General features: G+C 52.7%; 2 protein-coding genes and 1 gene segment (V, D, J or C); 2 read left to right on the top strand and 1 right to left on the bottom strand.

Annotated features, from left to right (window-relative positions):
* The first annotated feature begins 1,316 nt into the window (after positions 1-1,316).
* LOC138682624 (immunoglobulin heavy variable 3-23-like) lies at positions 1,317-3,043 on the top strand. The segment is given in 4 exon segments: positions 1,317-1,331; positions 1,585-1,690; positions 1,782-2,227; positions 3,017-3,043. Coding segments are annotated over 4 exon segments (594 nt in total).
* Positions 3,044-5,868: 2,825 nt separating this feature from the next.
* Positions 5,869-6,608, bottom strand: LOC138682623 (uncharacterized). The gene has a single exon (XM_069773894.1). It carries the CDS (start codon positions 6,505-6,507, stop codon positions 5,869-5,871), a length of 639 nt encoding a protein of 212 aa, XP_069629995.1. The 5' UTR covers positions 6,508-6,608.
* A 5,573-nt stretch (positions 6,609-12,181) lies between these two features.
* SALL2 (spalt like transcription factor 2) lies at positions 12,182-25,758 on the top strand. The gene is given in 7 exon segments (XM_069773892.1): positions 12,182-12,188; positions 12,312-12,623; positions 18,481-18,531; positions 22,613-22,797; positions 24,000-24,575; positions 24,577-24,675; positions 24,677-25,758. Coding segments are annotated over 7 exon segments (2,025 nt in total). The 3' UTR covers positions 25,472-25,758.
* The last annotated feature ends 910 nt before the right edge of the window (positions 25,759-26,668 follow it).

Here is a 26,668-nt window from a genome sequence, read left to right as displayed (position 1 = left end):
AGAAAGAAACAAACAAACAAACAAAGGAAAAAAGAAAGAAAGAAAGACGAAACAGAGAAAGAAAGAAAAAAAGAAAGAAAGAAAGAAACAGAGAAGAGAAGGGTTTCACCAGTCCTGGGTCCAGCGTTGGTCCAGCCAGTGCAGAGATCTGGTTCCGGAGGGCGCGCACTGAGGACTCGTTCTCTCTTCTTTTATCGTGGGTTGGTTGATGACCTCGACATGCGCAGTTCCCATTCCCGGGGTTCTCTGGAATTGGTCGGTGAGCTTTGGGGGAGGGGGGTTCATTGTGGAGTTGCGTTTCTTTTCCTGCTGGCATGGCCGCTGAAGATAGAAGCACAGTCCCAACTTCCGTGGGGTCTTCTTCCTCCAGGAAGGCATAAATTGTGTTCCTTCACCTGGTCACTTAAGGTAAGGAATTGGGGCTTTGGAGAAGCACGTTCCCACCCTCCGTGGGGCCCTGTCCTCTGGCCACATTGTCCTGTTCACAAAACTTCAGCACTTTTACAGAGGCCGTTTTCTCCAGCAAAGTTCTTTAGCGGATGTTTGAGACATTGAATTTGTCAGACCGATACAGCTTGATACAAATGATCCAGGTTCAGGACAAGGACCTGGGTTTGGTGTTGGGTCTGTGTTTGGTGTAAGGCTCCAGGCTGGGAGCAAATGGTCCAGGCTCATGGAAAGGATTTGGTTTTGGTGCAAGGATCCGGGCTGAGTGGATGGTATTTGGAAAGTTGGTGGGATCTGAGGACACAGAGCAGGGATGCTGGGGCTCGGCGTGAGCACCAGTGTCACTGCCAGCAGCTTTCGCGCAGTAGTAGGTGGCCGTGTCGTCGGCCCTGAGGCTGTTCATCTGCAGCGTGACCGTGCTCTGGGAGTTGTCCCTCGAGATGGTGAAGCGTCCCTTGACCGACGGCGCGTACCAGGTGCTACTACCATCGCTGCTAATAATTGCGACCCACTCGAACCCCTTCCCAGGTGCCTGTCGCACCCAGTACATGGCATAGCTGCTGAAGGTGAAGCCGGAGGCCTTGCAGAGGAGGCGCAGGGACCCCCCGGGTGTCTGGAGACCACCTCCGGACCCCACCAGTTGCACGGCCGCCCGCAGCCCTGCGGAGAGAGAAAGGACGGGATGGAGTCGCCCGGGTGTTCACGTCGCCCACCCACCACAAAATCTGTGTGCTTGGGGTTAGGGGGATCCTACCTGGAAGGGCTGCGAGGAAGAAGACGAGGAGGAGGAAGGTGGAGGGGGGGCTGCTCTGGGGTGGATCCTACTGGGGGGTCCTCTCTGCCCAGGGGCACTGGAGTTGCTCGGCATGATGGTTACACCAAAGGTGGGTTCAGGGGGCCCTGACCATCCCTGCCCTGTTTCCAGACCCCTGATCCAATCCTGGACCCCTTGAAACGAGCCCAGACCCCTGTCCTAACCCTGGACCCCTTGCTCTGAGCCCAGAAGGGGTTCTGGGCTGGTTGCAAAGGGTCTGGGCTCAGTTCATGGGGTGCAGAATTGGGTCAGAGGGCTGGGAGCTGGAAACAGGGATGGTCAGGGCCCCCTGAACCCTCCTTTGGTGTAACCATCACCCTGAGCAACTCGAGTCCTCCTGGGCAGAGAAGACCCCCCCAGCAGGACCCACCCCAGAGCAGCCCCCCTCCACCTTCCTCCTCCTCATCCTCTTCCTCGCAGCCCTCCCAGGTAGGACCCCTAATGCCAGGCAGACAGATTTTGGGTAGGTGGGCGACTCAGGGACCCGGGCGTCTCCATCCCGTCCTTTCTCTCTCCGCAGGGCTGCGGGCGGCCGTGCAACTGGTGGGGTCCAGAGGTGGTCTCCAGACACCCGGGGGGTCCCTGCGCCTCCTCTGCAAGGGCTCCGGCTATGACTTCAGCAGCTTCTGGATGCAGTGGGTGCGACAGGCACCTGGGAAGGGGCTGGAGTGGGTCGCGGGTATTAGCAGCGGTGGTGGTTACACCTGGTACGCGCCGTCATTCAAGGGACGCTTCACCATCTCAAGGGACGACTCCCAGAGCACGCTCATGCTGCAGATGAACAGCCTCAGGGCCGACAACACGGCCACCTACTACTGCGGGAAAGGAGGTGATTATTATGGTGGTGGCACTAACCCTGGCACCCAGCCCCAACACCCCTGCACTGTGTCCCCAAATCCTCCCAAAACCATCACCCCACTCCAAGACCCCTGCAGCCACTCCAGATCCTTGCCCCGAGCCTCGGCCGTTTGTCCCACACCTCAACCATTTGCCACAAACCTCAACTCTTTCACCCAAACTGCAGTCTTCTTTGCCCCAAATCTCAACCTTGTTTGCCCCAAACCTCTACCATTTGCCCCAAAGCTCAAGCTTTGCCCCAGAGCTCAACCATTTTTGCCCCAGAGCTCAACCATTTTTGCCCCAAAGCTGAATTGTTTGCACCAAATTTAGACCGTTTGCCACGAACCTCAACCATTTCCATCAAACCTCAAACATTTTGGCCCCAAACTTCAATCGCTTGCCCCAAACCTCAACCATGTTTGCCTCAAACCTCAACCATTTTTGCCCCAAACCTCGACCGTTTTGGCCCCAAACCTCAACCGTTTTGCACCAAACTTTGACTGTTTGCCACAAACCTCAACTGTTTGCCCCAAACCTCAACCATGTTTGCCCCAAACCTCTACCATTTGCCCCAAATCTCTACCATTTGCCCCAAACCTCAACCACTTGCCCCAAACCTCAACCACTTGCCCCAATCTTTGACTTTGCCACGAACCTCAACCCTTTGCATCAAACCTCGACCGATTTGGCCCCAAAGCTCAACTGTTTTTGCCCCAAACCTCAACCATGTTTGCCCCAAACCTCGATCATTTTTGCCCCAAACCTCGACCACGTTTGCCCCAAACCTCGACCGTTTTTGCTCCAAACCTCAACCGTTTTTGCCCCAAAGCTCAACTTTTTTTGCCCCAAACCTCAACCATTTGCCCCAAACTGCAGACTTTTTTGCCCTAAATCTCAACCATGTTTACCCCAAAGCTCAACTGTGTTTGCCTCAAACTTTGACTGTTTGCCACGAACCTCAACCGTTGGCTCCAAACCTGAATCATTTGCACCAAACTTTGACTGTTTGCATCAAACCTCAACCATTTTGGCCCCAAACCTCAACCATTTTGGCCCCAAACCTCAACTGTTTTACCCAAACTGCAATCTTTTTTGCCCCGAAGCTCTACCATTTGCCCCAAACCTCAACCCTTTGCCCCAAACCTCAACCGTTTTTGTGCCAAACTTTGACTGTTTGCCACAAACCTCGACTGTTTTGGCCCCAAACCTCAACCGTTTCACCTAAATCTCAACCGTTTCACCCAAACTGCAATCTTTTTGCCCCAAACCTCAACCGTTTGCCCCAAACCTCAACCGTTTTTGCCCCAAACCTCAATTGTGCAAGGATTTCAGGAACGTGCTGGGATTTGGGGACAGCGTGCTGGGGTCGGTACCATCAACGGGTCCAGGTGGGGTACAAGGGAGCAGGTAGGCTGCAAGAATCGAGAAATAAGGCAGGAGTTTGAGGAAGATGCCAAGGTTTGCGAACGCAGAGTAGGGATGTTGGGGTTCGGTGCCAGCATTGGTGCCACCACCACCACTAGCACCTTTCGCGCAGTAGTAGGTGGCCGTGTCGTCGGCCCTGAGGCTGTTCATCTGCAGCGTGACCGTGCTCTGGGAGTTGTCCCTCGAGATGGTGAAGCGTCCCTTGACCGACGGCGCGTAGGAGGTGCTGCCACCGCTGGTAATACTCGCGACCCGCTCGAGCCCCTTCCCAGGCGCCTGTCGCACCCAGTACATGCCGAAGCTGCTGAAGGTGAAGCCGGAGCCCTTGCAGAGGAGGCGCAGGGCCCAGATTTGGGTCAAGAGCCGGGGATTTGGGCACCGTGAAGGATTTGGGCTCACTGCAAGGCTGCAGGTGGGATGTGAGGGTCTGGGTTTGGTGCAAGGGTCTGGGCTTGATGGAAAAAGTCCAGGTTCAGGACAAGGACCTGGGTTTGGTGTTGGGTCTGTGTTTGGCGTAAGGGTCCGGGCTGGGAGCAAAAGGTCCAGGCTCAGGGAAAGGATTTGGTTTTGGTGCAAGGATCCGGGCTGAGTGGATGGTCTTTGGAAAGTTGGTGGGATTTGGGGACACAGAGCAGGAATGCTGGGACTCGGTGTGAGCATCACTGGCACCACCATAACCTTCTCTCGTGCAGTAGTAGGTGGCCGTGTCATCGGCCCTGAGGCTGTTCATCTGCAGCGTGAGCGTGCTCTGGGAGTTGTCCTTCGAGATGGTGAAGCGTCCCTTGACTGACGGCGCGTAGTTTGTGTAACACCGCTGTTAATACTCGCGACGTACTCGCGCCCCTTCCCGGGCGCTTGTCGCATCCATCCCATGCTGAAGCTGCTGAAGGTGAAGCCGGAGCCCTTGCAGAGGAGGCGCAGGGACCCCCCGGGTGTCTGGAGACCACCTCCGGACCCCACCAGTTGCACGGCCGCCCGCAGCCCTGCGGAGAGAGAAAGGACGGGATGGAGTCACTGGGTCCCAGAGTTGCCCACCCACCCAAAATCTGCGTGCCTGGGGTTGCAGGGTCCTACCTGGGAGGGCTGCGAGGAAGATGATCAGGATGAAGGTGGATGGGGGGGCTGCTCTGGGGTGGGTCCTGCTGGGGGGTCCTCTCTCTCCACGGGGACTCGAATTGGTCAGCGTGGTTGCGATGGGTTGACCCTGGTTGGAGGCCAAGTGCCCACCAAAGCTGCTCTATCGTTCCCCCCTCAGCCTGGACAGGGAAGAGAAAAATCTAACAAAAGGCTCGTGGGTGGAGATGAGGACGGGGACGGATTCCTCACTAACTACTAATTACATTCACGGGCAAAACAGTCTCGAGTGGGGGAAGATTAACTTAATTTATCATTAATCGAGCAGAATAGGGCAATGAGAAGCAGAACCTAATCCTAAAACACCTTTCACCCACCCCTCCCTTTTCCCCAGGCACAGCGTCTCTCCTAAATTCTCCACCTGCTCGTCTTGCTCGTAATGATGATGATGGTACCGACCCCAGCACGCTGTCCCCAAATCCCAGCACATTCCTGAAATCCTTGCACCAAGACCCAGGTCTTCTTGCAAAACTGGACCTCTGCGCCAAGCACAAGACCCTTTCTTGACCCAAATCCTTGGCTTTTGGCACAAATTCTTACCCTCTGCCTCCTCTGCAAGGGCTCTGGCTTCGACTTCAGCAGCTACACCATGGTCTGGGCGCGACAGGCGCCTGGGAAGGGTCTCGAATATGTCGCGAGTATTTACGACGATGGTAGTGGCACAGAATACGTGCCGTCGGTCAAGGGACGCTTCACCATCTCGAGGGACAACTCCCAGAGCACGGTCACGCTGCAGATGAACAGCCTCAGGGCCGACGACACGGCCACCTACTACTGCGCGAAAAATGCTTATGGTGGTGCTACCGACTCCGGCACCAAGCCCCAACATCCCAGCGCTGTGTCCTGAAATCCCGGCATCTTCCTCAAACTCCCATCCAGTTCTTGGTCCCTTGTGCCCCACCTGGACCCCTGAACCCAACCCAGGTCCTCGCCCTCAGCCCGGATCCCTGCCCCGACCGTGGATCCTTTGATCCGTGCTTGAACCCTCACACTCTGCCCCAATGTCCCTGCACCGTTCCCAGCATCTTCCTGAAGCCCGGACCCTCACCCTGGACCCTTTGCAGGAGTCTGGACCCTTTGCAAGGAGCCCGGACCCCTGCACTTTGCCCAAAACACTGGGTCTAGCCCCAAACCCAGGCTTGGAGCGTCCTCTGCAAGGGCTGTACGTTGGGTGAGAGACGTCTGGGCTGGGTGGGAAGGGTCAACACTCAGGACAAGGGTCCGGGTTGGGTGCAGGGGAGCAGGTTGGTCGCAAGAGTCCAAGAATAAGGAAGGAGTTTGTGGAAGAGGCCAAGGTTTGGGGAGACAGTGCAGGGGTGTTGGGGGTCGGTGCCAGGGTTGGTGCCACCATCACCACCATCATCATCTTCTTTCGCGCAGTAGTAGGTGGCCGTGTCGTCGGCCCTGAGGCTGTTCATCTGCAGCGTGACCGTGCTCTGGGAGTTGTCCCTCGAGATGGTGAAGCGTCCTTGGACCGACGGCGCGTAGTAGGTGCTACCACCGCTGTAAATAGTCGCGACCCATTCGAGCCCCTTGCCGGGCGCCTGTCGCACCCACTGCATGTCGTAGCTGCCGAAGGTGAAGCCGGAGCCCTTGCAGAGGAGGCGCAGGGACCCCCCGGGTGTCTGGAGACCACCTCCGGACTCCACCAGTTGCACGGCCGCCCATGGAGCCCAAACACCCGGGCTCGCCGCAAAGGACGCGGGTTGGGTGCAAGAGGTCTGGGCTGGGTGGGAAGGGTCGAGGCTCAGGACAAGGGTCCGGGTTGGGTGCAGGGGTCTGGAGACAGGGCTGGGGGCCAGGCAGGGATGGTCAGGGCCACTTGCACCCTCCTTTGGTGTCACCATCACCCTGAGCAACTCGAGACAACCAGGGCAGAGAGGAACCCCCAGCAGGACCCACCCCAGAGCAGCCCCCCCTCCACCTTCCTCCTCCTCTTCTTCCTCGCAGCCCTTCCAGGTAGGATCATCCAACCTCCGGCATGCAGATTTTGGGTGGGTGGGCAACTCCAGCACCTGGACAACTCAATTCTGTCCTTTCTGACTCCCCAGGGCTGCGGGCGGCCGTGCAACTGGTGGAGTCCGGAGGTGGTCTCCAGACACCCGGGGGGTCCCTGCGCCTCCTCTGCAAGGGCTCCGGCTTCACCTTCAGCAGCACCAACATGGTGTGGATGCGACAGGTCCCCGGGAAGGGGTTCCAGTGGGTCGCGGGTATTTGGAGCGGTGGCAGTGACACGCGGTACGCCCCGCCAGCCAAGGGAAAGTCTTCCAGCGTCCATCCCCACATCGGGAGGAAAGCCTCTGCCCCGAGCCTGAGCATCCCTGCCCTGCATCCCAACGTCCCAGAAGCTTCCTGAAACCCCTGCACCAAGCACAGACCCTGCAGGGCACCCAGTTCTTGGCACTGTCTCCAAACCCCGGCCCGGACCCCAAAAACCCTGCCCGGCTCCCGTCTTCTGCACCCAGACCCCATCCCTGCTCCCTGCCTGCTCCATACCAGGGACCCCAGAAAACCCTGTACGCTGCCAAAATCCCCTGCGCTGAACCTTAAATTCTTCTCCCAGGTTGTGTTGTGCAAGGGCTCCGGCTTCACCTTCAGCAGCTCTGCCATGAACTGGGTGCGACAGGCGCCCGGGAAGGGGCTCGAATATGTCGTGAGTATTGACAACGACGGTGGTAGCACAGAATACGCGCCGTCGGTCAAAGGACGCTTCACCATCTCGAGGGACAACTCCCAGAGCACGGTCACGCTGCAGATGAACAGCCTCAGGGACGACGACACGGCCACCTACTACTGCAGGAAAGAAGATGATAATTATGGTGGTGGCACCAACCCCGGCATTGAGCACCAACATCCCTGTGCTGCGTCCCTAAATCCTGAAATCTTTCCCAAACTCCCAACCTGTTGTCGTCCCCTTCACTCAACCCGGACCCTTGTCCTGAGTTTCGACCCTTCCCACCCAGCCCAGACGTCTCTCAGCCAACGTACAGCCCTTGCAGAGGACGCACCGAGCCTGGGTTTGGGGCAAGACCCGGGGATTTGGGCACCGTGCAGGGGTCCGGGCTCCTTGCAAAGGGTCCAGACTCCTGCAAACAGTCCAGAGCGAGGGTCCGGGCTTTGGGAAGATGCTGGGAACGGTGCAGGGATGTTGGGGCAGAGTGTGAGGGTCCAAGCTCGGGGCAAAGGATCCACGGTCGGGGCAGGGATCTGGGCTGAGGGCGAGGACCTGGGTTGGTTGCAGGGGTCCAGGTGGGGCACAAGGGACCAAGAATTGGATGGGAGTTTGAGGAAGATGCCGGGAGGACGACCCCCAAGCCCAAAGGCTCACAAACGGCTCATTAACCTGACAAGTTTGGGTGCCGGCCCGAAGGAGGGGCAAGGATGATAAAAGGACAGAAACTGAAGCCCTGGGAGTGCAAACCCACCGGGACTGGACCCGTCGGCTGAATGAACCAACGCTGGTGTCGTGGTTTAACCCCAGCCAGCAACTAAGCACCATCAGCCGCTCATCAGCCACCCAGTGGGATGGGGGAGAAAATCGGGAAAAAGAAGTAAAACTCGTGGGTTGAGATAAGAACGGTTTAATAGAACAGAAAGGAAGAGATTAATAATGATAATGGTAAGACTAATAAAATGACAACAGCAATAATAAAAGGATTGGAATGTACAAACGAAGCGCAGTGCAATTGCTCACCACGTGCCGATCGACACCCAGCTAGTCCTCGAGCAGCGATGCCCTGCCACCAGTCCCCCCAGTTTCTACACTGGGCATGAGGTCACACGGTATGGGATACCCTGTTGTGTCGTTGTGTAACTTCTCCTTCCCTGCAGACGTGGCCATCGCTTGATCTTTGTATCAGAACCGGGAGCTGCGCACCCTCCAGCACGCCCTCCCCGTCCTGTTGCTGATGTCTGAGCTGATGGGCTTTCCACCTTGGTTCCTCGCTGTGCAGGGTTCGTCTTTAAGCAGAACTTGCCCCACCACAATGTTTGAGACATCAACTCTTTCAGTCTCTCACAGGGACGTGTTGCCAGCTTTTCTACCATCACCATAAGCACGTTTTGCGCAGTAGTAGGTGGCCGTGTCGTCGGCCCTGAGGCTGTTCATCTGCAGCGTGACCGTGCTCTGGGAGTTGTCCCTCGAGATGGTGAAGCGTCCTTTGACCGACGGCGCGTAGTAGGTGCTACCATCGTTGTCAATACTCGCGACATATTCGAGCCCCTTCCCGGGCGCCTGTCGAATCCATCCCATGCTGAAGCTGCTGAAGGTGAAGCCGGAGCCCTTGGAGAGGAGGCGCAGGGACCCCCCGGGTGTCTGGAGACCACCTCCGGACCCCACCAGTTGCACGGCCGCCCGCAGCCCTGGGGAGAGAGAAAGGACGGGATGGAGTCTCTCAGGTCCCACAGTTGCCCACCCACCCCAAAATCTGCATGGTGGAGGTTGGGCAATCCTACCAGGGAGGGCTGACAACATGACCACCTAATAATGTGCGAAAGAAGATGATAATTATGGTGGTGGCACCAACCCCGGCATTGAGCACCAACATCCCTGTGCTGTGTCCTCAAATCCTGAAATCTTCCCCAAACTCCCAACCTGTTTCTCTTCCCCTTCACCCAACCCGGACCCTTGTCCTGAGTTTTGACCCTTCCCACCCAGCCCAGACGTCTCTCACCCAACGTACAGCCCTTGCGGAGGATGCACCGAGCCTGGGTTTGGGGCAAGACCCAGGGATTTGGGCACCGTGCAGGGGTCCGGGCTCCTTGCAAAGGATCCAGACTCCTGCAAACAGTCCAGGGCGAGGGTCCGGGCTTTGGGAAGATGCTGGGAACGGTGCAGGGATGTTGGGGCAGGGTGTGAGGGTCCAAGCACGGGGCAAAGGAAACATGATCGGGGCAGGGATCCAGGCTCAGAAGGTGCAGGTGGGGCACAAGGGACCAAGAACTGGATGGGAGTTTGAGGAAGATGCCGGGATTTCAGGACACAGTGCAGGGATGGTGATGGCTCCGTGCCGGAGTCGGTACAACCACCATAAGCATCTTTCGCGCAGTAGTAGGTGGCCGTGTCGTCGGCCCTGAGGCTGTTCATCTGCAGCGTGAGCGTGTTCTGGGAGTTGTCCCTCGAGAGGGTGAAACGTCCTTGGACCGACGGCACGTACCTGGTGCCACTACCAGTGCTGTAAATACCCGCAACCCACTCGAGCCCCTTGCCGGGCGCCTGTCGCACCCACTCCATGGCATAGCTGCTGAAGGTGAAGCCGGAGGCCTTGCAGAGGAGGCGCAGGGACCCCCCGGGTGTCTGGAGACCACCTCCGGACTCCACCAGTTGCACGGCCGCCCGCAGCCCTGCGGAGAGAGAAAGGACGGGATGGAGTCGCCCGGGTCCCTGAGTTGCCCACCCACCCCAAAATCTGCATGATGGAGGTTGGATGATCCTACCTGGAAGGGCTGCGAGGAAGAAGAGGAGGAGGAAGGTGGAAGGGGGGCTGCTCTGGGGTGGGTTCTGCTGGGGGGTTCTCTCTAGCCTGGTTGTCTAGAGTTGCTCAGGGTGATGGTGACACCAAAGGAGGGTGTAAGGGGCCCTGACCATCCCTGCCTGGCCCCCAGCCCTGTCTCCAGACCCCTGCACCCAACCCGGACCCTTGTCCTGAGCCTCGACCCTTCCCACCCAGCCCAGACCTCTTGCACCCAACCCGCGTCCTTTGCGGCGAGCCCGGGTGTTTGGGCTCCATGGGCGGCCGTGCAACTGGTGGAGTCCGGAGGTGGTCTCCAGACACCCGGGGGGTCCCTGCGCCTCCTCTGCAAGGCCTCCGGCTTCACCTTCAGCAGCTACCCCATGTACTGGGTGCGACAGGCACCTGGGAAGGGGCTCGAATTTGTCGCAAGTATTAACCCTGGTGGTAGTGACACCTGGTACGTGCCCTCGGTCCAAGGACGCTTCACCCTCTCGAGGGACAACTCCCAGAGCACGCTCACGCTGCAGATGAACAGCCTCAGGGCCGATGGCACGGCCACCTACTACTGCACGAAAGATGCTGATGATGCTGGTGACAGTGACCCCAGCACCAAGCCCCAACATCCCAGCGCTGTGTCCCAAAATCCCAGCATCTTCCTCAAACTCCCATCCAGTTCTTGGTGCCTTGTGCCCCACCTGGACCCCTGCACCCAACCCAGGTCCTCGCCCTGAGCCCGGATCCCTGCCCCGATCATGTTTCCTTTGACCCGTGCTTGGACCCTCACACTCTGCGCCAACATCCCTGCACCGTTCCCAGCATCTTCCCAAAGCCCAGACCCTCAACCTGAGCCTGGACTGTTTGCAGGAGTCTGGACCCTTTGCAAGGAGCCCGGACCCCTGCACGGTGCCCAAATCCCCGGGTCTTGCCCCAAACCCAGGCTCGGTGCGTCCTCTGCAAGGGCTGTACGTTGGGTGAGAGACGTCTGGGCTGGGTGGGAAGGGTCGAAACTCAGGACAAGGGTCCGGGTTGGGTGCCGGGGAGCAGGTTGGTCGCAAGAGTCCAAGAATAAGGAAGGGGTTTGTGGAAGAGGCCAAGGTTTGGGGAGACAGTGCAGGGGTGTTGGGGGTCGGTGCCACCACCACCACCGTAAGCACATTTCGCGCAGTAGTAGGTGGCCGTGTCGTCGGCCCTGAGGCTGTTCATCTGCAGCGTGACCGTGCTCTGGGAGTTGTCCCTCGAGATGGTGAAGCGTCCCTTGACCGACGGCGCGTAGTAGGTGCTACTACCACTGCTGCTAATACCCGCAACGTACTCGAGCCCCTTCCCAGGCGCCTGTCGCACCCACTCCATGGTGTAGCTGCTGAAGGTGAAGCCGGAGCCCTTGCAGAGGAGGCGCAGGGACCCCCCGGGTGTCTGGAGACCACCTCCGGACCCCACCAGTTGCACGGCCGCCCGCAGCCCTGCGGAGAGAGAAAGGACGGGATGGAGTCGCCCGGGTGTTCACGTCGCCCACCCACCCCAAAATCTGCATTCTGGAGGGTGGGGGATCCTACCTGGAAGGGCTGCGAGGAAGAAGACGAGGAGGAGGAAGGTGGAGTGGGGGGCTGCTCTGGAGTGTGTCCTGCTGGGGGGTCCTCTCTGCCCAGGGGGACTCAAGTTGCTCAGGGTGGTGGTTACACCAAAGGAGGGTTCAGGGGGCCCTGACCATCCCTGCCCTGTTTCCAGACCCCTGACCCAATCCTGGACCCCTTGAAACGAGCCCAGACCCCTGTCCTAACCCTGGACCCCTTGCTCTCAACACAGACCCGTTGCTCCAAGCCCAGACCCCTGCAGGGGCTCCGGCTTCACCTTCAGCAGCTACGGCACGGACTGGGTGCGACGGGCGCCCGGGAAGGGGCTCCAGTTCGTCGCGAGCATTGACAGCGGCGTTTCAACCATAGCGTCAGTTGGTTCTAATTAGATTCCTAATACTATCTACGAAATCTCACTTTGACAGGCTTTTAGCAGCAAACCAGGTTCCACAGCTGGCACAAAATACTGAAACCATCAAAATATTTGGACATACCAGATGGAATGTATGGACATATGCTATCAGTGGGACCCAGCCACGCTGACCCCTACCCTGGGCACATGGATTTTGGGGTGGGTGGGCAACTCACGGACCTGGACAACTCAACCCGTCCTCTCTCTTTCCCCAGGGCTGCGGGCGGCCGTGCAACTGGTCGAGTCCGGAGGTGGTCTCCAGACACCCGGGGGGTCCCTGGGCCTCCTCTGCAAGGCCTCCGGCTCCACCATCAGCGGCTACAGCGTGTCCTGGGTGCGACAGGCACCCGGGAAGGGGCTCGAGTTCGTGGCGGGTGTTGACGGTGGCGGCGGTAACAGAGGTTACGCCGCGGCGGTCGAAGGACGGTTCACCGTCTCGAGGGACAACGCCCAGGGCACAGTCACGCTGCAGATGAACAGCCTCAGGGCCGACGACACGGCCACCTACTACTGCGGGAGACATGCTGGTGGTGGTGGCACCAGCCCCAACACCCTGCACTGTGTCCCCAAATCCTCCCAAAACCATCACCCCACTCCAAGACCCCTGCAGCCACTCCAGATCCTTGCCCCGAGCCTCGGCCGTTTGTCCCACACCTCAACCATTTGCCACAAACCTCAACTCTTTCACCCAAACTGCAAGCTTTTTTGCCCCAAATCTCAACCATGTTTGCCCCAAAGCTCGACCGTTTGCCCCAAAGCTCGACCGCTTTGGCCCCAAAGCTCAATTGTTTGCCCCAAACCTCAACCATGTTTGCCCCAAACCTCAACCCTTTGCCCCAAACCTCAACCCTTTGCCCCAAACCTCAACCCTTTGCCCCCAAACCTCAATTGTTTGTCCCAAATCTCTACGATGTTTGCCCCAAACCTCAAGTGTTTGCCCCAAACCTCAAGTGTTTGCCCCAAACCTCAACCATGTTTGCCCCAAAGCTCAACCATGTTTGCCCCAAACTTTGACTGTTTTGGCCCCAAATCTCAACCGTTTTTGCCTCAAACCTTGACCATTTTTGCCCCAAACCTCAACCGTTTTGCCCCAAACCCCAATGGGTTTTGGCCCCAAACCTCAACCATTTGCCCCAAACCTCAACTGTTTTGCCCCAAACCTCGACCGTTCGCACCAAACCTCGACCGTTTTTGCCCAAAAGCTCAACTGGTTTTGGCCGCAAACCTCAACCGCCAAACCTCAACCGTTTGCCCCAAACCTCAACCGGTTTTGCCCCAAACCTCAACCGTTCGCCCCAAACCTCAACCGGTTTTGGCCCCAAACCTCAACCGTTTGCCCCAAACCTCAACCATTTGCCCCAACCTCAACCATTTGCCCCAACCTCAACTGTTTTGCCCCAAACCTCAATGTTTTGCCCCAAACCTCAACCGTTCGCCCCAAACCTCAACCGGTTTTGCCCAAAAGCTCAACCGGTTTTGGCCCCAAACCTCAACCGTTTGCCCCAAACCTCAACCATTTGCCCCAACCTCAACCATTTGCCCCAACCTCAACCATTTGCCCCAAACCTCAATTGTTTTGCCCCAAACCTCAACCGTTTGCCCCAAACCTCAATTGTTTTGCCCCAAACCTCAAGTGTTTTTACCCCAAATCTTGGCCAAGCCCAACATCTTCCTGATGCCCCAAGCCTGGATCCCTGTGGGGTACCCAGACCTTGGCCCCAATACACTTATTAATTAGCTTTAATTAAGAAGGGCTTAATTAAGAATTAGCCTTAATTAAGAAGACTAATAATTTAATTATTAGTCCTAATACACTTAAATATTAGCCTTAATGAACTAATTACTAGCCATAGTTTAGGAGGCATGGGGGAGAAATTTAATTGTAAGCCCTAATGGACTTAATTATTAGCCATAATTTAGGAGGCGGGGGGGGGGAAATCTAATTATAAGCCCTAATGGACTTAATTATTAGCCCTCATATAGGTGGGCTGCGGAATAAATGTAATTATAAGCCCTAGTAGACTTAATTATTAGCCCTAATTTAGGGAGGCTGGGGAACAAATTTCATTATAAGGCCTAATAGACTTAATTATTAGCCCTAATTTGGGTGGGCTGTGGACTGGATGTAATTATAAGCCCTAATAGACTTAATTATTAGCCCTAATAGACTCAATTATTAGCCCTAATTTAGGGAGGCTGGGGAATAAATTTCATTGTAAGGCCTAATAGACTTAATTATTAGCCCTAATAGACTTAATTATTATCTCTAATTTAGGGGGCTGGGTCTTAAATTTAATTTTAAGCCCTAATACACTTAACTATTAGCCCTAATAGACTTAAATTTTAGTCCTACTAGACTTAAATTTCAGCCCTAATCGAGGCGACCTGAGGGATAAATATAATTATACCCCGAAATTCAGGTGCCGAGAGCAACAGCTGTACTTAAAAGCCCGAAAATGAGAACAGCGACTAAATCTGGGGCGGAAAAAGGCCCTTTTGGAGGTTTCGGGCCCATTAATGGGTATTTTTGGCGGCAGCAGCTGCGCGGGAAAGCCCCAAATCGGGCGGGTTTAGCAGAGAAAAAGGGGCGGCCCCCGGCAGCTGCGGACCCCAAAATACAGCGAGAGCGAGCGGTAACATCGGGTCGTACTTGGGGGATTTTTTAATTAATTTGGTTAATTTAAAAATTGGATTATTTTCTATGATTGTTGGGTTTATTTGATTTGCTATGTAATCTTTATTATTATTATTTTATTGGGAAATGTGTGCTTTTTTATTGTTATTATTACTATCTTTGCAGAAATACGGTGCTATTATTATTTTTTATTATTATTATTTTAATTATTATATTATTATTATATTTCAATTATTATCATTTATTGCTTGCCACTTTATTTTCTTTTATTATTGTCAATAATACATCCTACTTCATTTTCTTTTATTACTATCATTAGCACTAAAAACTTCTACTTGATTTCTTATTATTTTTATTAGCAGAAATAAGCCCCGCTTTTTCTTTTATTAGTAGTATTAGCACAAATACTTCTGTATATTATTGTTATTACCATTATTATTATTAACAGAAATACTTCTATTTTATTTTTAAATTATTACTATCAATAATACTTGCTGTTTTATTGTTATTATTACTGTTCTTGCAGAAATATGTGTTACTTTCTTGATTATTATTACTGTTAGCCAAAAAGTGTCTGCTTTATTATATTATTATTATTATTATCAATAATACTTGCTATTTTATTCTTATTACTACCTTTGCAGAAATATGTGCTACTTTTTTATTAGTAGTAGAAATAATTCTACTTTATTATTAGTTTATTAGTATTCTTTTATCATTTATTATTATATTATCATTCTTAAATGCTACTTTTTAATTATTATTATTATTAACAGAAATGTATTCTACCTTATTTTCTATTACCATTATTATTAGCAGGAATTCTTCTACATTATTTTTATTATTATCAGCAGAAATACTTTTACCGTAGTACTCTTATCAAAAAGAAATTATTATTCTTAATACTACTTTATTTTCTTATTATTATCAGCAGAAATACTTTTACTGTAGTACTCTTATAAAAAATAAATTATTATTCTTAATACTACTTTATTTTCTTTTTATTAACAGAAATACTATTTTAATTTTTATAATTTCCTTAGAAACGCCTGCTATTTTATTGTTATTCTTATTGTTTTAGCAGAACTACGTGCTTTGTTATTATTTTTATTATAATTACTATTATTATTAGCAGAAATAATTGTTCCATTATTTTTATTACCACTAGCAGAAATCCTTGCTGCCTTTTTATTCCTATTCCCCCAGAAACACGTCCTATTTTATGAACATTATTTTATTAGAAATACTTATTATTTTATCAGTGTTATTATTTTTAGCAAGAATAAGCGCTATTTGGGGGGTTTATTATCATTTTTAGTAGAAATACATACGATTTGATATTTATTCTTGTCACCGGTATTAGTATCGATTAATTATATTTTAAATTAATTTTCTTATGTTTATATAAATTATTATATTACTAAATTATAAGTGTTATGTTTAATTTTTATTATCCATATTTATTACTCAAAATATGTGGTAGTTTATTTTATTATTATTATTATTGGAAATACAGGCTATTTTATTTTTTTTAATTATTCTTATATTTGGCCAAAAGATGCATAGCTCGCTTTAATTTTTTTTTCTTTATTTTCTTTATTATTATTCTTGCTTTTCTCGGCGTTGCCTGAAAAACCATTAAAAAAGAACTTCAATATAAACCAAATAAAATAATAAATAAACAAAAAACCCCTTTAAATCCCCCCCCCCTTTTTTTTTTTTGGGGGGGGGGGGACAGGGACATGACAACACCACCAAAGGGTCCACAGAGCGGCAGAATAAAGAAAAGCAATGAAAATAAAATAAAAGGAAATAAAATAAAATAAAATAAATATAAGAAAATAATGGAATAAAAAGAAAAGAAAGGGGAAAAGGAAAAGAAAGGGAACAAGTAAATGGAATAAAAAAGAAAATAAATGGAATAAAAAAGAAATTAAAGGCAATAAATAAATGGAATAAAAGAAAATAAATGGAATAAGTGGAATAAAAAATGGAATAAAAAAGTAATGTAATAAAAAGAAAGTAAATTAATAGAAAGTAAAAGAAATAAAAAGAAAATAAATGGGATTAATAGAAGGAGTGAAAGAAAATAAGTGGAATAAAATAAAAGGAATAAAAGAAAATAAATGTAATAGAAATAAATGGAATAAAATAAATCTAATAAGTAAATGGAATAAAATTAATAAAAGGAATAAAAGAAAGGGAATGAAGGAATGGAATAAAAGAAAATAAATTGAAGAAATGAAATAACATGGAATAAAAAGAAAATAAATGGAATAAAAGAAAAGGAGTAAAAAGAAAATAAATTTAATAAAAGGAATAAAAGGAAATAAAGGGAATTAAAGAAATAAATTGAGTAACGGGCGTAAAGAAATTAAAGGCAGAAAAGAAAAAAGGCAGAAAAGGAATAAAAGAAAAGAGAAGAAAGAAATGGAAATAAAAATACGTACAAATACATTAATTAATTAGAACTAAAGTAATAATAAAAATAGATTAAAATATCTGAAATTATTGACATAAAAATAAACGGAAGAGCTGAACTAGATGAAGCAAAAGAAATAAAAATAAATGCCATAAAAGAAAGCAAAATAAATAAAAGAAAAATAAAAACAAAATAAATAAAAGAAAAATAAAAACAAAATAAATAAAAAAGAAAAATAAAAACAAAATAAATAAAAAGAAAAATAAAAACAAAATAAATAAAAAGAAAAATAAAAACAAAATAAATAAAGAAAAATAAAAACAAAATAAATAAAGAAAAATAAAAACAAAATAAATAAAGAAAAATAAAAACAAAATAAATAAAGAAAAATAAAAACAAAATAAATAAAAAAGAAAAATAAAAACAAAATAAATAAAAAAGAAAAATTAAAGGAAAATAAATAAAAAAGAAAAAGGAAAATAAATAAAAAAGAAAGAAAAATAAAAGAAATAAATACAGAAAAATACACACAAGAGATGAAATAAAAATAAATGGACGATTATATGGCTGAAATGAAATTAAATGCACAAAAATAAAATAAATGAAATGCAGAAAAATAAAATAAATGAAATGCAGAAAAATAAAATAAATGAAATGCAGAAAAATAAATGAAATGTAGAAAACCAAATGAAATAAATGCACAAATATAAATGAACTGAAGGAAATGTCAATGAGCTCAAAGAAATAAAATGAAATTAAACAAATAAAAATCAATCGAATAAACGGAATCCAATCAACCAAACACAACCGGCCCAACAGCGCCTCAAAATGGCGCCCTAATCTGCCTAGCAACGCGCGCTCATTGGCCCCGCCGCGGCCGGAGGGGGCGTGGCTTCGGTGGGGTGACGCCGCGCCTGCGCACACCGGGTGTAACGGGGCGGGGGAGGGAACCCGGAAGCGCGTCCCTCCCCTTAGCAACCGCAGGGGTTTCCTTAGCAACCGCGGGGTTTTCCTTAGCAACCGCGGGGATTTCCGTAGCAACCGCGGGGTTTTCCTTAGCAACCGCCTCGGGGTGGGTTCAAAGTGGGGGGGGGACGGGGTTGGGGGGGGTCGGCGGCCTGAGGAGGCCTCTGGGGGGCGGGAAACAGGGTTTTGGGGGGGGGGGTCTAGGCCTCAGTGGGGGGGACTAGGCCTCGGGGGGGGGGACACCAGGCCCAGGTAGGCCCCGGGGGGGGGGATAAGGGGAGGGAGGAGAGTTTGGGGAGGCAAGAACGAGGGGGGGGTCACCCCATTCACCCCATTTTTTCCTCCTCCTCCCCCCCCCCAGGACATCTACAGGCAACCCACCCCCAGTTCTGCGTCCCACCCCCACAATCAGGTAAGGATAAACCCCCCCAAAATGAGAGGGGACCCCCCCTTTACACCTCCCCCCTCAAAAAAAATAAGTATAGAACCCCCCAAAAATAAGCCCACCCCCCCAAATCAGTAGACGACCCCCCAAAATAAATATATAACCCCCACAAAATAAGTGTTAAACCCCCCAAAATAAGTGTTAAACCCCCAAAATAAGCGTTTAACCCCCCCAAATAAGTATTTAACGCCCCAAAATAAGCGTTTAACCACCAAAATAAGCATTTAACCGCCCCAAATAACTATTTAACCCCTCAAATAACTATTTAACCCCCCAAAATAAGCAAACAGCCCACCCAAATAAATATACACCCCCCAAAAAATGAATTTGCACCCCTAAAAATAAGCCTACTCCCCCCCAAAATGTATATAAACCCCCCAAACGAGTATATAACCCCCCCATAACAGGTATTTAACCCCCAAATTAAGTATACGCTCCCACAAAATAAGTAACCCCCCAAAATAGAGTACGCACCGCCCCAAAATTAGCGTACACCCCCCAAAATAAATATACACCCCCAAAAATAACCAAACAACCCCCCAAAATAAGTATAAATGTCCCCAAAATAAGTATGTAGCCCCCCAAAATTAGTAGATAAACCCCCCAAAAGGTATTTAACCCCCAAAGTAAAGACCCCCCAAAATAAATATATGCCCCCCAAATAAATCTACAACCCCCAAAATAAATATACGCCCCCCAAAATAAGTAGATAATGCCCCAAATAAGTATTTAGTCCCCCCAAATAAGTATTTAAACCCCCAAAACCAAGTATTTAACCCCCAAAATAAGTGTACACCCCCCCAAAAATATATACATCCCCCCAAATAAGTAGACACCCCCAAAAATGATCCCACCTCCCACAAAATAAGTAGAATCACCCAAAATAAGTATTTAACCCTAAAAATAAGTATATAACCCCAAAAATAAGTATTTAACCCCCAAATAAGTATATAAACCCCCAAAATAAGTAACCTAAAAAATTAGTATATAACCCCCCCAAGATAAGTATTTATCCCCTCAAAATAAGTATTTAACCCAAAAAATAAGTACGTAACCCCCCAAAATAAGTATATAACCCTACAAATAAGTATATAGCCCCCAAAATAAGTTTATAACCCCCCAAAAATAAGTTTATAACCCCCCAAAATAAGTACTCAACCCCCAAAAATAAGTATTTAACCCCCAAATAAGTTTATAACCCCTAAAATAAATATTTAACCCCCCAAAGTATTTAAACCCCAAAATAACTATGTAACCCCCAAAAATAAGTATTTAAACCCCCAAAAGTATTTAACTCCCCAAGTACTTAACCCCCCAAATAAGTATTTAACCCCCCAAATAAATTTATAACCCCCAAAAATAAGTTTATAACCCCCCAAAATAAGTATTTAGCCCCCAAGATAAGTATTTAACCCCCCAAAATAAGTATGTAACCCCCAAAATAAGTATTTAACCCCAAAATAAGTTTATAACCCCCAAAATAATTATTTAACCCCCTAAAGTATTTAACCCCCCAAAATAAGTTTATAACCCCCCAAAATAAGAATTTAGCCCCCAAAATAAGTATTTAACCCCCCAAAGAAGTGTTTAACCCCCAAAATAAGGTTATAACCCCCCAAAATAAGTATTTAGCCCCCCAGATAAGTATTTAACCCCCAAATAAGTTTATAACCCCCAAAATAAGTATTCAACCCCCCCAAATAAGTGTACACCCCCCCAAAAAATAAATACCCCCCCCAATAATTATACACCCCCAAAATAAGCCCAGCCCCCCCAAAATCCCCCCCCCCCAAGAACTTGAAGGGGGAGAAGGGAAGGGGTTAAAAGGAGGAAAATGGGGGAAATAAAGGCGGTTTTGGGAAAAAAAAAGGTTTTTTTGAAAAAAAAAAAGGGGGGGGGGGGAGGCGTGTCCCTGGTGGGGCCCCGCTTTGGGGGGCTCGGGGACGGGGAAAGGGAGGGATTTTTGGGGGGGTCCCCCCTTTTTTTTGTCCCTGTCCCCCCCCCCTTTTTGTCACTGTGTGTCCCCCCCCTTTGTGTGTCCCCCCCCCAAAAAAAATTTGGGGGATGCCTCGTCGCAAGCAGCAGCAGCCGCAGCAGCTCCTGGGCTCCAACCACGGTATTTTTGGGAGGGTTGGGGGGGGCTGGAGGGGTTTAGGGGGGTCCCTTAGATTGGGGGGGGGTCCCTAGATTTGGGGGGGGGGGCTTGGGAGTGGAAGGGGTGGGTTTGTTTTGGGGGGGGACCCCCAAAAAATGAGGCTGGGGGGTTGCGGAGGAAGGGATCGGCCTTCGGGAAGTTTTGGGGGGGGGGGGGGATTTGGGCAACTTGCACCCCCCCCCCGAAGTGATACGGGGAGACCCCCCCACCCCAAATTGAGGAGGGGTCCCCCCAGTTTGAGGAGGGTCCCCAAAATTCATCAGGGTGTGTTGTGTCCCCCCCCTCAAAAAACTTTGGGCAGGGTGTCCAGAAAGTCGTCAGGGGGGCTCAAAAGTGTGTGGTGTCCCCCCCCCCCCAAAAAAATCCCATCAGGTCCCGCCCCCCCCCCCAAATCTCAGGAGGAGCCCCCCCTAAAACTTGTAGGGGTCCCCCAAAATTCAACGGGGTCCCCAAAACCCCCTCAGGGTGCCCAAAATTTGGTCAAGGACTCCCCCCCCCCCCCCGCCTCAAACTTGGTCAGGGACATGCCCCCCCCCAAATCCTGCTGGGATTCCCCCCGAAAAACCCCTCAGAGCCCCCCCAAAACCTCTCAGGGACCCCCAAACTCCCTCCAAGCCCCCCCAAATCCCCTCAGAGACCCCCAAAACCCCCTTAGGGACCCCCAAACCTCCTTAAAGCCTCCCCCAAGCCCCCTCAGAACCCCCTCAAAACCCCCCCAAACTCCCTCAGAGCCCCCCCAAGCCCCCTCAGGGACCCCAAACCTCCCTCAAAGCCCCCCCAAATCCTCTTAAAGCCCCCCCAAATCCTCTCAGAGCCCCCCAAGCCCCCTCAGAACCCCCCAGGCCACCTCAGGGACCCCAAAACCTCCTCAAAGCCCCCCCAAATCCTCTCAGAGCCCCCCCAAACCCCTTTGCAGACCCCAAAACCCCCTCAGAGCCCCCCCAAACCGCCTCAGGGACCCCCCAAATCATCTCAAAGCCCCCCCAAATCATCTCAGAGCCCCCCCAAATTCTCTCAGAGCCCCCCAAACCCCCTCAGGGACTCCCCAAAACCCCCTCAAAGCCCCCCCAAACCCCTTCAAAGCCCCCCCAAACCACTTCAGGGACCCCAAAACCCCTTCAAAGCCCCCCCAAATCCTCTCAGAGTCCCCCCAGACCCCTTCAGGGACCCCAAAACCCCCTCAGAGCCCCCCCAAACTCCTTCATGGACCCGAAAACCCCCTCAGAGCCCCCCAAACCACCTCAGGGACCCCAAAACCCCCTCAAAGCCCCCCCAAATCCTCTCAGACCCCCCCCAAATTCTCTCAGAGCGCCCCCAAACCCCCTCAGGGACCCCAAAACCCCCTCAAAGCCCCCCCAAACCCCCTCAGAGCCCCCCCAAGCCCCCTTCAAAGCCCCCCCAAACCACCTCAGGGACCCCTCAAAGCCCCCCCAAATCCTCTCAGAGCCCCCCCAGACCCCAGCACAACCCAGGGTGGAGGATTGCAAGTGCAGATTTTGGGGTGCCCAGTCCCAAATTCCCCCTTTTTCTCCCCATTTTCTTTGTTGCTAGGTAACCCAGGCTGGCTGGGCTCTCGTAAATTCCCCACCCCCCCAAGTTTGGGGGGACCCCCCCCAAAATCTGATCCCCCCCCCCCCCAGCGTGACATCACTTGTGGCGTGACCCCGCCACCCCCCCCCCTCCTTTTTACATCACAACCCAGCGACCCCCCCCCCTCATTACGTCACGATTTAGGGGGGCTCCCCTCCCCCACATCCGCCTTCGTCCCCTCCTCTTCCTCCCAAAGCTGGATTTTTTTTATTTTTTTTTTAATTTGGGGGGGGGGGGGGTTAAAAAGGGGGGGGTCACCCCCCCCCATAACCATGGCTGAGCCGGGAGGTGGGTGACGGACAGACGGACGGAGGGGCCTGCGGCCTAGCTGGTTCCTTCCCGCGTTCGTCTGTCCGTCCATCGTCCATCGTGTCCGTCCGTCCATCCATCCAACCCTGGACCCCCCCCCCTTCCCCAAACCCCCCCCCCCCCAAAACCTTCGTCCCGCCGTCTGTCCGGCCTTCATCCATCCATCCGTCCGTCCGTCCGTCCGCATCTTTCACAAGGGGGGAGGTTTTGGGGGGAATAAAGGGGATTTGGGGGAGGGTAACGGGGATTTTGGCAGGCTGCTGGGGGGGGAGAATGCCATTTTGGGGGGGATAACAGGGATTTTGGGGGGGGTAACAGGGATTTGGGGGGATAATAGGGATTTTGGGGGGGTAACGGGTTTTGGGCGGATAAGGGTGATTTTTGGCGGGCTGCTGGGGGGGGAATGCCATTTGGGGGGGAATAATGGGGATTTTGGGGGGGTAACTGGGATTTGGGGGGGATAAAGGGGATTTTGGGGGGATAAAGGGGATTTTGGGGGGGATAAAGGGGATTTTGGGGGCGTAACGGGGATTTGGGGGGGATAAAGGGGATTTTGGGAGGGTTGCTGGGGGGAATGCTGTTTTGGGGGGATAACGGGGATTTTGGGGAGCTAACAGGGATTTGGGGGGGATAAAGGGGATTTGGGGGTGTTGCTGGGGGGTAAGGGGGATTTTGGGGGGGGTAACGGGGGTTTTGGGGGGATAAAGGGGATTTTGGGGGTTGGTGGAGAGCGAATGCTGTTTTGGGGGGCTAATGGGGATTTTGGGGGGTAACGGGGGCTTTGGGGGGCTGCAGGGGAGAGGGGGGGCTAATGGTGATTTGGGGGGGATAATGATAGTTTTGGGGGGCTGTGGGGGGAGGAGGATGTTTTGGGGGGGCTAACGGTGAGTTTTGGGGGGTAACGGTGACTTGGGGGGGATAACGGCAATTTTGGGGGGGCTGCAGGAGTGGGGGGGGCTGGGGGAGGTTTTGGGGGGATAACTGATTTTGGGGGTTAACTGTGATTTTGGGGGGAATAATGGTGATTTTAGGGGCATAAGGGTGATTTGGGGGGGCTGCAGGGGGGAATGCTGTTTTTGGGGGGGGATAGCAGGGATTTGGGGGGCGGGGGGCTGCCATTGCGGGGGATAATGGGGATTTGGGGGGAAAATGGGGTTTTGGGGGGGCTGTAGGAGTGGGGGGGGGTGGGGGAGGATTTTGGGGGGAATAATGGTGATTTTGGGGGGCTGTGGGGGACAGTGCCATTTTGGGGGGGGATAACGGTGAATTTGTGGGGGGCTCCTGGTGGGACATAATTTACGGGGAGCCCTTGGGGTTATGGGAAAGGATTTTTGGGGTGCAACGCCTGATTTGGGGGGGGGGGCTTTCTCTCCTCCCGCAGGCTCCCCCAGCGCCGCCGCCGCCTCCCCGGCCCCCCGCGAGGGTCCCGTCGCCCCTTCTTCTTCCTCCTCCTCCTCCTCTTCCTCCTCCTCTTCCTCTCCCCCCGGCATGGACGCCGAAGCGGATCCCCCACCTCCTCCACCGACCGGGGGTCCCCCTCAATCTGGGGGGGCCCCCCTTAACCTCCCTTGATCCTGGAGGAGCTACGGGTGCTTCAACAACGCCAACTCCACCAGATGCAGATGACAGAGGAGATCTGCCGGCAAGTTCTACTTTTGGGGACCCTAGAGCACCCGAAAACCCCCCTACCCCCCTTCACCGCCAAAAACGACCCCCCCAAACCCCATTTCTTCATCTTTTCCCTCCTTTCCCCACCGGAACGCGAGGGCTCAAAACCGAACCCCACGGTGGCGGCGTCACCGCCGCCGCCTTCCTCCCGGCGTTGGCTGGAGGATCTTCACCGGGTCTTCTGCGCCCCAAAAATATCGGGGGGGATTCAGGGACCCCCCGGCACGAGTGCGGTTTTTGCGGGAAAGCTTTCGGCAGCGATAGCGCCCGGCAAATCCACCTCCGGTCCCCACACCGGCGAAAGACCTTACAAATGCAACGTCTGCGGCAACCGCTTCACCACCCGCGGCAATTTGAAGGTCCATTTCCACCGGCACCGCGAGAAGTACCCCCCACGTTCAGATGAACCCCCACCCCGTCCCCCAACACCTGGATTACCTCCTCCCGGCGCCGGCGTCCACCCAACATCTCACCGGAGCCGCCCAACATCTCGCCGGGGCCAGCCAACACCTCGCCGGGGCCAACCAACATTCGTCTGCGCCCAGCCAACTCAACGTGGCCGCTCAACATCTCAACGCGGGCACTCAAAACCTCGCCGGGGCCGCCCAACCGCTCGCCGGGGCCACCCAGCAGCTCGCCGGGGCCGCTCAACCGCTTGCCGGGGCCACCCAACATCTCGCCGGGGCCAACCAACATCTCGCCGCGCCCACCCAGCCGCTCGCTGGGGCCACCCAACATCTTACCGCGGCCAACCAACTCAACGCAGCCGCCCAACATCTCACCGGGGCCACCCAGCATCTCACCGGGACCACCCAGCATCAAACCGGGACCACCCAACTCAACACGGCCACCCAGCCCGTCAACGCGACAGCTCAACCCGTCAACGCAACCGCCCAACATCTCACCGGGGCCGCCCAACCTCTCGCCGCGGCCACCCAACATCTCACCGGCACCACCCAACTCAACGCGGCCGCCCAACACCTCACCGGGGCCGCCCAACCTCTCGCCGCGGCCACCCAACACCTCGCCGCGGCCACCCATCACCTCGCCGCGCCCACCCAACACCTCACCGCCTTCCACAAGCTTCTCCTGCTGAAGGCCACCGAGGGAAGATCCAAGGGGGGCGATGAGAACACCCCCTCCCGGCAAACCCCCCGGTTGGGCGCTCTTGACGGGTCGTTTTAAGGGATCCCCCCTTTTTTTGGAGACCACCCCCCTCGGAGACCTCCAAACTTCAACAACTGGTGGAGAAGATCGACCCCCCAAATCCGTCGTCGTCGTCGTCGTCATCGTCGCCGGATCCGCCTCGACACCAGTGCCCCGGTTTGCCGACGGGTGTTGAGTTGCCCTCGAGCTTTACGGTTACATTTTGGGCAACACGGGGGGGTTGCGGGGGGAATTTTTGGGGGGGGCCGAGCGCCCTTTTCGGTGTAAGATTTGCGGGCGTTGCTTCTCCACCCGCGGTAATTTACGGGCGCATTTCGGGGGGCACCGGGGGGGCCCCCCAAATTCTTGCCCCCTCTGCCAGAAGAAATTCACCAACGCCCTCAACCTCCAACAACACGTCCGGCTTCATTTGGGGGGGCAGCTTCCTAACGGAGGGGGAACCCCCCAATTAGGGGGGATCCCCCAAATAGGGGCTAACCCCCAACAAGGGGGGAGCCCCCAAATCGGGGGGACACCCCAAGAGGAAGAGGAGGTCTCCGAAGAGGAGGAGGAAGAGGAGGAAGGCACCGAGGAGGAAGAGTCGGCCGGGGGGAGCAGCCCCAAGCGGGACCCCCCCACTGAGGAAGAGGAAGAGGAGGAGGAAGAGGAAGAGGAAGAAGAAGGGGAGAAAGCGGGGGGTGGTGGCGGCGGCGAGACCCCCGAAACGACGGGGGGACCCCAAAACGGAGGAAGGAGGAGGAGGAGGAGGGGGAGGAAGGCAAGGATTCGGCCGAGGGGGCGAAGAAACAGGTAAGGGGCGCTACCAAGGGTGGGAAGGGGGATTTGGGGGGTCCCCCCAATTAAGGAGATTTTGGGGGTTCCCCCCCAATTAAGGAGATTTTGGAGTCTCTCCCCCCCAAGGGAGGGGTTTTGGGGGTCTCCCATGGGAAAAGGGGGTGGATTTGGGGGTCCCCTCCCAATTAAGGAGATTTTAGGGGTGTCCCCGCTAATTAAGGAGATTTTGGGGTCCCTCTCCCCCCTAAGGAAGGGGGTTTGGGGGTCTCCCATGGGAAAAGAGGGGGATTGGGGGGTCCCCCAAAATTAGGGGGGGGTGTCCCCCTCCATTAAGGAGATTTTGGGGGTGTCCCCTCCCAATTAAGGTGATTTTGGGGTCTCCCCCCCCAAGGGAGGGGTTTTGGGGGTCTCCCATGGGAAAAGAGGGAGATTGGGGGGTCC

The sequence above is a fragment of the Haliaeetus albicilla genome, chromosome 29, assembly GCF_947461875.1.
Source record: "Haliaeetus albicilla chromosome 29, bHalAlb1.1, whole genome shotgun sequence".
In the NCBI taxonomy this organism is placed as follows: Eukaryota; Metazoa; Chordata; class Aves; order Accipitriformes; family Accipitridae; genus Haliaeetus; species Haliaeetus albicilla.
Note: the sequence above shows the minus strand (reverse complement) of the source record. Positions and strands in the feature narration are given on the sequence as shown.

Bases quoted from the DNA above. Each gene is read 5' to 3' on its own strand.
- LOC138682623 (XM_069773894.1), bottom strand. From the start codon at position 6,507: ATGGTGACACCAAAGGAGGGTGCAAGTGGCCCTGACCATCCCTGCCTG.